At 37.0% G+C, this 14905-nt stretch overlaps 1 protein-coding gene across 2 annotated transcripts in view; it reads right to left on the bottom strand.

Annotated features, from left to right (window-relative positions):
* Positions 1–4924, bottom strand: part of DNAlig1 (DNA ligase 1) — a 719906-nt gene extending 714982 nt beyond the window's left edge. For both annotated transcript variants that reach the window (XM_068225852.1, XM_068225851.1), the window contains exon 1: positions 4870–4924. In XM_068225852.1, coding sequence (XP_068081953.1) covers positions 4870–4889 — 20 coding nt within the window. In that variant the 5' untranslated portion in view covers positions 4890–4924. The remainder of the gene's footprint in view (positions 1–4869) is intronic.
* Between the last annotated feature and the right edge of the window lie 9981 nt (positions 4925–14905).

Consider the following 14905-nt stretch of genomic DNA (forward strand, 5'->3'; position numbering starts at 1 on the left):
CACAAATCTGGATATTCCACAATTCAATTCAACCAGCTAGCCAAATGGAGAACCCCCATGAGGCCCCTTTCAAACTCTGTCAGGTGCTGATAACGCTGTCTTACATGAATACGTGGCATGTCCTTCACAGTGATCACTGAACATCTGATGTTGTTTACTCCCCTTATATACCTTACCAGGCATGGTCAACATTGAACAGGAACAACACTAATGCATTCTGGTGGCCATTCTACCTGTCACAGGGTATTACAACTCTAACTGCTGGAGGTATGTACGTGAACGAAGTCACACTGACATCTGACTATTTCAGGGCCTCTAAAACGCCCAAAATCTCACGCATGGTCATCGAGGCGCAATATCTCCGTGCACTGTGCATCAGTCCCGCTCGGACCAACGCTTCATCTCTGGGCTACTCGGCCAAGCTCGGCTCAGATTTGGAGTGCTACGGAGCAAGTGAGGAAGAGGAAGACAGGGGGAGCAAGCGAGACAGGCGTGGGGAAAGAGAGAGACAGCGCTATTGCTCCAAATCGAGGAGCTGGGTGTCTGCACTCTGGTCAACCTAGCGAAGTAGTCCTTTGCACTGTGCACAGTGCATGCACCCTGAGAGGCCCTGGACTATTTCTTCTGCGCACTTCAATTTTTTTGTCAGGCAGAGTATTTCTATTTCCAGTTGTGCTCTAATTAATTTTCCTTCAATATGATGGTCTTGGTACGAAGGTCGATCAAATATAAACAGGATTTATGTTCCTGAACATCAACAGCTGGTAGGACTGGCCCCGCACTTCTGCTATGCTTAGGCGGGACCGTTAGGAGTGGGGAGAGCGTGCTGTTAGATATTTCCTGCCGTTTCGTCAGTAACATTCATGATGTCGGAACAACAGGTGCACCCCTCCACTGCGCAACGCATAATTATAAAATTTCTTGCTCGTAAAGGAGTTACAGCGGCAGAAATTTGACAGAGATTGACTGCACACTTCGGTGATCAAACATTGTCAAGGACACGTGGGTTCACCTGGCATAAAAAGTTTAAGGAAGGACGAGAACGTGTGGAAAATAAGCAACACAATCGCTGTCCTCGGACTAGCATTACAGACGAAAACATTTGTGTGGTTAAAGACGTTATTGATGACGATCGACGGGTGAGAGTATCAGAAATTGCAGATCAAGTCGGAACCAGTTATGTGAACTGTCAAACAATCATCACAAACGACCTACAGTTCCCTAAAGAGTGTTCCACCAAGTTTGATAGCTGCAGTCGCTTAAATGCGGCCAGTATCCAGTAATCAGGAGATAGTGGTTTGAAACCCACTGTCGACAGCCCTGAAGATAGTTTTCCATGGTTTTCCATTTTCACACCAGGCAAATGCTGGGGCTGTACCTTAATTAAGGCCACGGGCGCTCCCTTCCCACTCCTAACGCCTTCCTATCCCATCGTCACCATAAAACCTATCTTGTGTCGGTGCGACGTAAAGCAAATTGCAGAAAAATAAAGTGTGTTCCAAATGGGTCCCTAGCCTTTTGACCGAAAATCTGAAGTTGAGACATTTGAAGGTCTGTCAGAGGCTTACAGCTAGGTCTGCGGAAGAAGGTGATGCATTTTTGAGTCGGATCGTCACCTGCGACGAAACATGGGTCCACCACTACACTCCCGAATCCAAACAAGCCAGTAAGAGTGGCGGAGGGAAGGGGAGGCAGCACCAGTAAAAGCCAAAACTCGACTGTCAGCTAGCAAGGTTCTTGCAGCCAGTTTTTTCGATCGTCGAGGCATTTTGCTGGTTGACTTTTTTGGACGAGCGATTCACAATCAAAGCTGCTTACTACTGCGAGCTATTGAACAAGGCGAGGGTTGCATATCGCCGCAAAAGACGACACCAACCAATTCAACAGGCCATCCTCCTCCATGACAATGCGCGACCCCATACTGCAACTCTGTCTCCAAGCCACAGGAAATGCACTAGACTACACTTCATCATCCTACATTATTATTATTTTTTTTTTTTTTTTTTTTTTTGCTAGTTGCCTTACGTCGCACCGACACAGACAGGTCTTATGGCGACGATGGGACAGGAAAGGGCTGCCGACAGTGGGGTTCGAACCTACTATCTCCCGAATACTGGATACTGGTCGGTCATCATCCTCTTTATAGCCCGGACTTATCGTCCTGCGATTTCCATTTGTTCAGACCGCTTAAAGAAGCTCTAGGAGGGCAACGATTTGACGAGTGTGGAAGACTTCGTGCGGAATTGGCTAGTAACAGGACCCTGTTCTTTTTTACGATGAGGGCGTGCAAAAGCTGCCCATACACTGGGATAAATGAATTTCCAAAGCAGGAAACTATGTGGAAAAATAAACTGTATTTACCTTGTGTTTTTCAATAAATGAACTTAAATAAAAAATAAAATACTGTTTTTATTTGATCTCCCCTCGTATTATTGTACTTTTGACTCTCCTATGGGCATCAACACCATCTCTGAGGAAATTATGGACATTTTCAACATTGCACTAAATAAATTTTGTTGAAAAGCCTGTATTCGATAGTATACTTTTTAAGAGTACAATCAAATGTTTCACCTTTACAACACTAAAAATTATGTTTAATTAGGGTAACATTAACAAGTGTCGGGACATTTTTCGTCCTTTTTTGGCATCAGCTGAAAATTCTTATAAGTAAAATAGACATGGTCACAAATACACATTAAAATATGATTTGGGTTACCGAATACGTCAATTTAAAATACATGATGTAATTCGAAGAATATTCTTAAAATATTGGACCTCATTTGCTTTTTTGTTCTATTGAATTGAAGATAAAACTGTGAACACACATAACAGTTCCATTAAATGTTTGATGATCAAGTTCTTTCTTCTTACGTTGGCGTAATGATATATTGCTAATAATTCTTAGTTAAGAGGTTATGAGGCAGGGGAATAGTTGAATATTCATCCTCGTCTGCCCCAGAGAGGTGAGTCAACTACGGCACAACATTTCTCCTTTTGTGTGCTTACAGTCAAATATTCTGCTGCTTCAGAACTTCTTAACTAAGAATTATTAAAATGCATCATGCCAACATTAAGACAAAAGAACTCGATCATCATAATTTTCATGGAATTATTACATGCGTTTAACAATTTTATCTTCAATTCAACAGAACAATAAAGCAATTGAGCTCCAATGTTTTAGGGCCATTCTTCAAATTACATTATGTGTTTTAACTTGACGTATTCGGTAGCCTAACCTGAATCGTATTTTAATGTGTATTTGTGACCTTGTCTATTTTACTTATCTCATAAGAATTTTTGGCTGATGATGTCAAAAAATAACAACTTTTTTTTTTGTGCTAGTGGCTTTACGTCACACCGACACAGATAGGTTTTATTACGAAAATGGGAGAGGAAAGGCCTAGGAGTTAGAAGGAAGCGGCCGTGGCCTTAATTAAGGTACAGCCGCAGCATTTACCTGGTGAGAAATTGGGAAACAATCCTAAGGGCTGCCGACAGTGGGGTTCAAACCCACTATCTCCCAGATGCAAGCTCACAACTGTGCGCCTCTAACTGCATGGCCACCTCATCCGATAAAATAAGAACAAAACATGTCCCGATACTTGTTAATGGAACCTTTGATTGTACACTTAAAAAGTACTTTCAACATTAGGCTATAATTAACAAAGTTATACCATCCGTTAATGCAAAAATGCATCTTGTATGTTCTTGCTGATAATGAAAATTGTGTATTATACTACATTTATTCTGTAATACCCCATTATAAACAGAGCAGGCAGTTGCACCAAAAGCCATTATATGAATTCCATTTCATTCCATAAGAAATTTCCTGTAGCAGTAAAGGGAGCAATATTGCCATACTACACACCCACAAATCCAAATGCTCTGGTGAATAGCAGTAGAAGTCTGACACAGGCGGACTTCATTCATTCATTTTCCGAGAACTCTTTGAAGCATGTTTTAAGATATTAAAATGGTCTGCCAGGCTGAGTAGCTCAGACAGTTGAGGCGCTGGCCTTCTGAACCCGACTTGGCAGGTTCGATCCTCCCTCAGCCCAGTGGTATTTGAAGGTGCTCATATACGACAGTCTCATGTCGGTAACTTACGAGAACGTAAACGAACTCCTTGCGGGACTAAATTCCGGCATATCGGCGTCCCCGAAAGTTGTAAAAGTAGTTAGTGGGACGTAACGCCAATATTATTATTATTATTATTATTATTATTATTATTATTATTATTATTATTATTATTATTATTAAAATGGTCTGAGCCATGTACCAGAAAACATAGCTTCCTGCATTTGAATAAAATTATGGAAGTATAAGCCTTACTCTTCTGCACAACACAGTGTATTGAAATTTCGACTTGATAGCTAGGCCTACTTTTCTAATATGAGAAGTTTAAAGTTCTAAAATACTAACAATTAGCAGTCATACGCACATACTGACAGTAAGGAATACATAACCTTCCCAGTCTCGGTAGAAAATTCAATATAAATCAAATGCAGAGTGCTGTACAAATCTATTATATTGAGGTCATGACTTTTAATTAATATAATTCCAGAAGACGACATAAAATATGTAACCTACACCCAATCGCCAACAAACAATCGATAATAACAGCATAACTTTAAAATAAATTGCCCAAGAATTCTACAAGTCGAAAGATTAATGTGAATTTTGCAGTAACAAAATAAAAAGCAAACCTGCTACCAGGACTGAAAAGTATATGACAATAGTAAAAGAGGTACCGACGACACGTAATACCAAGTACACAACTATTCACGCCAGCAATACGACATATGTATCGATAACAAGCTTTAAATGTGGCATTTCTAAAATGTAAAAGACAATTCCTTTACTACTTACGTTATTCGTCTTTGCGTCATATTCACGTCTTGCCGCCTGTTTCCACACTGAGCAAAGCAACTCTAGCGCGACAACAGTACGCGACTACAGCACAAAGAGTACTGCACAACTTGAATCAGTGTCACAGAATATATAACCTTCGCATAATAATTACCAAGCTGCTCTACAAAAGAAACATATGAAGTACGAAATGCAATCATGTAGTAACAAAACAACATAAAAATAATTATATTATTATTATAAATTGATATGCGATGTAAAAACAAAAACTAAAGGAAGCATTATATTATAGTCAATCGAGCAATCACTGTCAAACGGAAGTTTTTCTTTCCTTATTAACCCTCAGTTCGCTACCTGGAAACCAGTTACCTGTATACTATACATACCCTGAGTCCCATGGGCTCACTTTCTAAAATATAAAAAAATGAAAATGAAAATGCCATTTACTTTATAGTAATTTTTATTGTCGATACATTTATTTACTAGTGGAATAATACTGAAACATTTAAAAGTAATGAGGTACGGTATTTTCGTAATCTACTCTTGTAATATCATTCCTACACACTAATGTTTTCAGAAAACATGATATTTCAGAAACTTCTAAAGCTACAAACAGCTTCTTTTATAAAATAACTGCTACTGCTTTAATTAACACAAACATACTATAGCATGTTTTCCTATGAAAATCAAGAACCGCAAAATGGGATGAATGGGAACTGTTTTATATTATTTTCTGTCGCTGTTTTCTTCATTTAGGTACCGGTAATTGAATACATTTGTACATGTGGCAGTGTTGACAAGGTCAGATAGCTAGTTATGGTACATGAAATGAACAGTTTGGTACAAAGAGTTATGTGATATTGACTGAAAAATTAGTGTTCCCATTCACCCCAAATATGGGGTCAGTAGGAACAGATACTCAAGTGTCCCGTCTAAACCTAGTCACCCCATACTGGTGTGAAAAGGAACACTGAAAACCTTTAAAAAATGTTATTTAAGATCTGAAAAATGAATAAACATTAAAAAATAATACAATAAGGTACCGTCAACTGGGTTCACTATGGTCACTTTTTTCAGTTTTTTTGTGAATATCTTGCACATTTTATGAGATATCCATGTAAAAATGAAATATGATTTAGTATAAAGTGTTGGGTATCATCTCCTTACTAAGATAAATTTTTCGAACATCCGGTAATTGTCTCATATCTGAAAATGTAGTGACCATAGTAACCCCATGGGGTGGGGACACTATGGTGATATATTAAAATCACTCAAGAATTGTTACTAAATATGCAGGAATTAGTAGGGGGTGATTATGGTCATACAGAACATGTTTTTACAAGCATATTGATGTAAGAAATCTTATATTTAACTATAGTCTAAAGCTAAAAAATTACAATTATGACAAACATTAAAGAGAAATTTTCAAAATGTGTTTAATTTGTCCTTTTCATTTATAATTGTCTCATTTCAAGTTGAAGCCAGTAAACTTTATATAGAAGCTTAGCTTACCCCCACCTCTGCTCAACTGGAGGTGGTAGTATTTTAAGAATTTCACTTTGATAACAGAAATGTATGCTTCCTTTGGTCACACAAAATATTCATGACATCTTCTAAGAAATGTAACTTTCACTTCATCTTCTTGACAAGTACCATCATCATCTATCACTTTACTACCGGTATGTAATGCAGTTTTGTTTTTTTGGTACTAAACTCAACCAGAACATAGTCTCCTGCTGTTGGTTTCCTGCAGCATTCATCATTATCTTCTTCTTCTTCTACTTCTTCTTCTTCTACTTCTTCTTCTACTACTTCTGCCATCCTGCCTACTTTAATCTCTTCCCAAGTTTCTTCATCACTTCCATTTAAATGAATTTCAACATCATTTTCAGAGTCTGATGAATCTTCTCTTGTATGCCTTTTCTGCTTTTTTCTGAAGACTGGTAGCACTGATGATTCACCACTTGTTTCTGCTTGAAACTGATCTTGAAGAGGTGGACAAGGTTCAATATCCTCCAAAGAGACACTTTTTCCTGGCTCAACAAAACATCTCTTCTTTCTTGTGGGGCCATTTCTTTACTTTGAATAACGCATTTCTTCCAAGAAACTTATTTAAAACTGACTCAGCAATGTCACTAACAACTGAAGAATTACTGTCAGTTGCTAGGACAGACCCATTTTGCCACTAACACTGAAATAAAAAGGACACAAACATGAAGTATGAAAGAAACAAGTGAATAATAAAATATAAATATATTAATTGTATACAATATTTAACAATAGGGTAATCTAATATAACCCATAAGACAATTGTGCAATGAGTTGATACTCATGACCATAGTAACCCCAAAAAACAAGATAACTGTACTATTGTTTATAAATTTGCACTTTTAAGGTACAAAACAATTTCTTATAAAGATAAAATTACATACATACCTTCACAAGGAATAAACAAAGGTAAACAACACTTTCAGATGACATTTAGAAGTGATGACCTAGGAGCAACAATGAACAGTTTAGCCAACTGTTATTTTTGTCAAAATTAAGTGCTGAAACAAATGATAGTCAGAAAAATGCATTTCAGGTTAGAATCACAAGTTGTTCCTTTCTGGAAAGAAAAATGTGCATAAATAGGAGGGAAATTTGAAAATTGAGATTTTAAAAATATGTAATATATAAATAAGCTACAATAACATTTTTCCTCAGTTTTGACCATAGTCACCCCTGGGACCGTTGTCACCCCGGCTGACGGTAATTGTCATTCTAAAACGTGTTACAAAATGTTACCATTCATGAAAAATTACATCGAATTTCATGAGCCCTTTCTCAAAAGCAAAAGTTTACCACAACAACACCACTTGACTTATCAGTTTCACAGACATCTTCATGTTCAGGCCACAAAAATTTGTCCGCTATCAACTTTAGTTGGCACATGCTTCAGAAACTTTACTGTGAAGCATTTGTTGTCAACACTGATGACTGTTTCAATTAAATAGGATTGCTTTGAAGAAATTGGGTGATTTGATTATGATGTGGATGGAGAAGAAAAATCCACCATAATGCAGTCACTTTCTTCAATTTGTGCTTTCTTCACATACACACCTCCCATTATTTCTTCATCCGGGTGTGGTTCACAGTTGAAGTCCTACCTTATTTGCGATTTAAAGTTCTGATTCTGGCGTCCATTGATCGGGATGGGCAACTTTCTTTTACTGGCATGTTTATCAGTAGGAACTTCTTTTTCTTTTGAGATCTTCTGTTGCTGCTAATCATCTGACGGATGTCCTTCTCAGCTACCTATTATTTTCCAAGTCATCAGCTTACACGCTCTGACCAGTACGAATGTTTTGCTTTCTCTTTCTAATTCTTACTGTCCCAGGACTGAACCTCATATCATTGAGTACAGAAACAATGCAGTCATCAATGATACCATTGCTTCCTTCAACATCGTCCACTGTTTCTTCTGCTGATGAATGGGGCAAGCAACTTAGGATACGGTTTCTGTTCTGTTTTGACACATTCGCTGAGATAAAACACTTTAGTGACTGTTAAGGAAACTGAGGGCAAAGTCATAAGCTGGCATATTGTTTCTGATCCTCTTCACAGTGACTCCCCTTCTATCAAGGTAAGCCTTAACAATACATCGGAAGTCGTATGCATCAAATGGATAACCACAGGAAGAACACGTCACCAGCTGATCAACCAAATGCTTTTCAGTATCAACACCAATACCACCTTTTGGCTTCATTTCTATTCTTTCTTCACTTTTATTACATTTTATATGTCTGTATAGCACACTTGTAGGAATGCCATATTTCTCTGAAAATTTTCTGTATGATAATCCTCTTTTAATATCCTCTAATGCAGCAAAAATTGTTTCTGGCAGGTTTTTCCTGTGGATTTTGCCTCTCTGATCTCGCATATATTGCCTTGGCATCTTTCTTGTTCAACTAGAATAAAGATAAAGTAAGGGATAGAACTACCGAACAGCATTTATATGAAGACTGTATTCACAATTAACCTTCATTTTACATATCATCTATGTGTTCCCATTCACCCCATTTTTCAGTGATTTTGTTCTCTAATTCTGCATAGTGTTTACGTAGAAATGTGTGGTTATATCTCATGGTAAAATTATATTTAACTGTATCACAAAATGGCATAGTTACTTATTCTAGACATTAAAAGCACTTACCTCAATGCGATTTTCTAATCCAGAAGAAGATTTTATTGTCTTTGATAGCTACAAAAAATACAAGGGTTCCTTTTTGCTCACTAATTGTTGCTACAAGTTATTGTTATCCTTTCAGAGCACATTTAAATGGCGGGAAATAAGGATAGGAAACATATGGGTGAAAAAAGTTCCACTAAACTGCTTTACATACGATGCAAACCTTCCATAAAATAAATTCCTTACTATGTGTTCCCTTTCACCCCCATGTTCCTATTCACCCCATTTTACGGAACCAGCAAATGTTCAACTACTTCAACTACCGGTACTTATGTTTATATCACAACACTACAAAACTAAGTCAACACGTCTGTTGAAATTGCTGAAAACTGGTTTCATCACAATAAATTAACTCTTAACGTTACTAAAACAGAAAATATCCTATTTACCTTGGATCACACTGTAAATACTGCCTGCTGCCATTTCTTGATGGATACAGTACTTTTGTATCCATCACTTGGCACAGGCCAGAGTAAAGTGTAGCTTTCACCAAAGTCCCAGTCAACATCATGGCTGTGACAATATGGAAGCTGCTGGGGTATGGTTGGTGCTGAGTAATGGCATTCAGAGCACGACTAGTGCATCTGAGTGTCATGAAAGGTGTTGCTCATAGGGTCAGTCGTGCAGCAATAGCACTTTCTGACCCAGTGAGGAAAGCAATGGCAAACTACCTCACTCCTCGTCTTGCCTAGTATGCCTCATTTTGGTGCTGCCATTGGTTTTTGCGGTTTCCTTATAACCGCATAACCTTTGGTGGTGCTATTTGAGGATCCAACCAGCCTCTGGGCTGATGACCTAACAGACACAGACACACTGTAAATAATGGCTGCCGTAATTCTGTTAAATTATTAGGCCTACATGTAGATACAAGACTTACCTGGGAAATACATACATCAGAACTCTGTAAGAGATTAACCAGGGTGTGGTATCTGTTGCGGAAACTGAAAACCTGCATCAGTCGGGATATGCTACTTGCATCCTATCACGCTTTCTTTCACCCTTATATACTGGTACTGTATGGGATCAGGCTATGGGGCAATTGTCCTACACCAAATAATGTATTAACTTGGCAGAAATAGGTAGTCTGTTTAATTGCTGGATTAGAATTTAGAGACTCCTGTAAAACTTTCTTTGTGAGCCTAAAAATTATGACAGTTCCCTGTTTATATATTCTTACAAATATTATGCATGTGAAAGAGAATCTTTCCAAATTTAAAGAAAGATCTACAGTTCACATGCACAACACAAGATACAAGAATGATCTGGATACTCCTTAGTCCAGGCTTAGTAAAAGCACAAACAGCCACTGTTATCAACAGCTTAAGAGGTACAATAAGCTTCCACTAACTATTCAAACATTAGACAATACCGGTAGTAACAGGGTACTGTCACAATTTTTAAGGAAAAAGGCATTTTATAGTGTAGAAGAGTACCGGATCTAGAATGTTGCATTTCAAAAACTGACTTAATATAGGTAGCTAAAATAACTTTTCTAATGACTCAGGCATTATGGCTAACTTACAGATTATTTTTATTAATACTGACAATACCTAGTGTACATTTTCTGTACTTGATGGTGGAAGCAATAAAATATCTAAAACACCATTTGTATATTTTCTTCGAGCAAGACAAACATGTAGGATGTTAAAAGGTTTGTTTTTTCCACCTATTCAATACATATAACCTTTTAACATCCTACATTCAGTATCTTCAATACGGATAACAATGATTTTTATCACTTGCAAGACAAACATACCGTACAGGTTTCAAACACAAGCAGCAAAGATAGACAGCCTTTGTTCTTTTATTATAATTACACAAATAGGAGTACTTCCTCTCATTTCTGGGTAATTTTTGCTCTAATTCTGGCTGTTTACTGTCTGCAGGAATAACACATTTGACGATTGACGACACCATTGAGTGAATCTGACATGGCAAATTGCTGTTACACAAACGTATCATCAAATTATTCTTGTTGAGATTTTCAGCAATGGCTTTCAAAACTTGCAGTCTGGTAAGCTTAGGTACATTTGTTTTTCTTTCATAAATTACTTGGGTGTTTATTGCTGATAAATCTACAATTTTGAAGAATAGGCCCTGCAGCCAGGGGCCATCAAGTCCTGCAGCGATTGCATGAATAAACTGAGCTTTTCTGGTCAACAGTATCAACGCCTCCTTTGGAACTGTTGTAGTATTCAATGATCATAGGTTTTCCAGAAATCAAGTTGATGTCATCATCGTGATGCAGAGAAGAGTACAGTTTCACTGCTCGATTTTTCTGTGGAACAAAACTAACCAGTGTACAATTGATATTAAAGGAAACTGAGAGGATTCAATGGTTCTACTCTTATCTGGAAGAATTACTTCTTTTTTCTTTTAGTTTTTTTTTTTTTTAGAGTTCCAAGTATTGGCAATTCCTTCTTCTTCAGTTCTTGCAGAGGCTCCATTGACAAGTACCAATGGTCGGTTGTAACACTGATATTCGTATTGAAAATGGGCCAGCATAAATGAAGCACAGCCTGGGTTGCACTGATTTCTTTCGTTCCTCCTCATCCAGTCCAGATCCATCAGATCCCCTTCCTGTGTATAAATACTTATTGTACATATACGAAGTTCGCCTAATCTACCATACACAGTATTTTTAATCCGTGTATTTGGCATAAACATCTTGAATTTCAACCATCCTCTGATTGGAATCAGCATTTCATCAACAGTCACGTTGACTCCCAGTGAATAGTTTTGCTGACTGTTTTGCATGAACATTTCTAAAATCTCAGAAATATGGCAGGATGGATCAGATTCCTTACGAGCTTCACTATCAGTAAAATCGTCAAACCTGAGTGCCAATAGTAAAGTCAAAAATCTGTTTTTGACATGGATGCTATAAATAACTCTCTGCCTGAACTATCTGTTGCAAATATTGTTTATACACCTGCCCTATTGGATTTACTAAATTGCAGTATATAACAGTACTGACAAGAAAACTTTCAGCTCCACTTGATTTGTATCTCTGAAGGCTACATCGTTTGGATACTTGCTACGCATCTCCTCAAGTTTTTTGTTTGTCCATGTTAGTACTAACTGCAACATACGATTATCAAAGATGGTTTGAAATTAATCTATAAGAGTAAGATAATCATTTCCGGCTGGCAGTTGTCTGATTCTGGGCAGGCATAACAGATTGTGGACAGGTGTACGAACCTTTTGAATAGGAGGTCTATTTGACCACTTGTACCTAATTAGTACCGTAATAGTAGTTCTGATCCCTTGCAGATGTTTCATTGTTGCTTTCATTGGATGACATCTAAGAGCATTCAGAGTTAGCGTCATGTTCACTACGAACACAATCACTGTCTTCATCATCCGAATTAATTGCAGGTAAGCCTCGCTGAACTTTCATTCTTATAACTGGTAAAATATCTTCACTTTCATTTTCTGTTTCATTTCCTTCTTCTGGAAGCCCTAAATTCACAACTGATTCTAAATCAGGATCAGTGATATTTACTGAAGAGGGTCCTGCTCAGTTGTGATTCTTATTGAAATACTGAAACAAAAAATAAGCAAAACTAAAGTCATTAATAAAACTACGAGTTATAAACATCTACCATCTATCCCAGGGACTCACTTGGGCACAATTACCCTCCTTGAGGACACCCTTTGCACATGTCCTCTTGGCAGCACATTTAACGCTCGAGTGAAGAAACGTATAAAGTTGTGAGAAATATTTCACGCAAGAACATGGTATGCACAAAAATCAAAAACACGTATGTGAGTCCCACGGACTCAGGTAGTCATTTCAGTGTTAATATCCAACCCCACATTGATGACTATGGAATATCAGAATAATAAGAAGTGATGGTTTATGCTTCAAAGTGATTCCCGTCAATGTTACCAACATATCAGCACACCAGCCAGTGAATAAAAATTGAATTTTCATTTAAATCATCTATCTCTGTGATTATTTTGGCACATAACCATTCATTGAATATTTGATGCATCACCTTCTAGTTTGAAAAATCTTGGAAGAATTGAAGATGTCTCTGATAACTCTTTGCTTGTGCCAGCCCCCGAGATCATTGCAGGAAAATTTATTTTGAAATTTTAGATATATAATCAATTGCTTCAATGGTCAATTTTCTGCAGGTGCTATGACTCAGTGCAACGAAATTGAAACAGTTCTTATTTCCAAAACTAAATTTTGCAGTTATGTAGCAAAATTATATAAGGATGAGTTCAAGCGTGAAAGATTAATTTTGCACAGTAACATAACAGTGAATTGATTCCAGAGGTGATTAAGTTGGTAAAAGGTCACTTACCCATCCCTACGTGTACAACAGAACATGTTTTTTCTGTCCTGAGAAGATTAAAAACTTACCTGTACAGCAACATGACTCAAGGAAAATAAAATGACAATACAATCAATCAATCAATCAATCAATCAATCAATCAAGCAAGCAAGCAAGCAAGCAAGCAAGCAAGCACCATAGATCTGCGTTTAGGGCAGTTGCCCAGGTAGCAAATCCCTATCTGTTGTTTACTTAGTCTTTTCTGAAATAATTCCACAGAATATGGAAATTTATTGAACATCTCAACTGGTAAATTACTCCAATCTTTAACTCCTCTTTCTATAAATGAATATTTGCCCTAAATTTATGTCTTGAATTCGAACTTTATCTTCATATTATGATGTTTCCTACTTTTAAAAACTTTGCTCAAACTTCTTCGCCTACTAATGTCAGTCGACGCCAACTCTCCACTGACAGCTCGGAACATACCACTTTAATCACAAAGTTTACACAAGGAGTAATTTTAATACCACCTATTGAATACAATTTATTCTGCTATTGTGTGGTCAAATACACATAGAAATTACCAGAATTTTAAAGGTACATGTTTTGCCCACTTTTTATTGGGCATCATCAGACTTGTTCAATCTTAAAACACACACTGGTCTGAGGAATCAACAATTTACATAAAACGTATTGATGAACACTTACAGGTGTTGATACTGTGGTTGCATAATGATCACAGCACAAAAAAAATTGAATAAAATAGATACATATACTAAAATCACTTTCACAAATTAAAACGTTCATCTAAAAGTAATTGTCACACATTTTTTTAAAATAATCCATGTCTGACACTGAAATGGATTTTTTTGATAAAAACCTTGAACAATATATATCACACCTGGAGAACAGATTATCAAAACCAAGGCTTCACAGGACAAGAACAATACAGTTAACAGATATAGTATATGATGAGGTTGAAGTCTAATATTTAAAATTAGGATGAAAATACGTAGTTGAATTGGGGGCGGTATAGATTAAGACATCTTGGAATGGTGGATAAAAATAGTAATATGTTGAGAGGCGCTAAAAAACATCGAAGAATTTGTCAAAAACGCTGCTAAAATTATCCAAATAAAAGAAGGTAGGTCAAATGACAATTTCGTGTAACCAGAAAATGCCTTATGTAGACGTGGGTGTCCATAGTAAACAATGTTGTCATTTCATTCTCAAGATTAAGGTATGTCCTAATGTATCTGCAGCATTAGTCTAATTTTGAATATTAGACTTCAACCTCATCGTATACTATATCATTTAACTGTATTGTTCTTGTCCTGTGAAGCCTTGGTTTTGATAATCTGTTCTCCAGGCGTGATATATATTGTTCAAGCTTTTTATCAAAAAGATCCATTTCAGTGTCAGACATGGATTAATTTTAAAAAACAATGTGTGACAATTACTTTCAGATGAATGTTTCAATTTTTGAAAGTGATTTTAGTATATATATATATCTATT

This window comes from Anabrus simplex, chromosome 2, assembly GCF_040414725.1.
Source record: "Anabrus simplex isolate iqAnaSimp1 chromosome 2, ASM4041472v1, whole genome shotgun sequence".
Classification (NCBI taxonomy): Eukaryota; Metazoa; Arthropoda; class Insecta; order Orthoptera; family Tettigoniidae; genus Anabrus; species Anabrus simplex.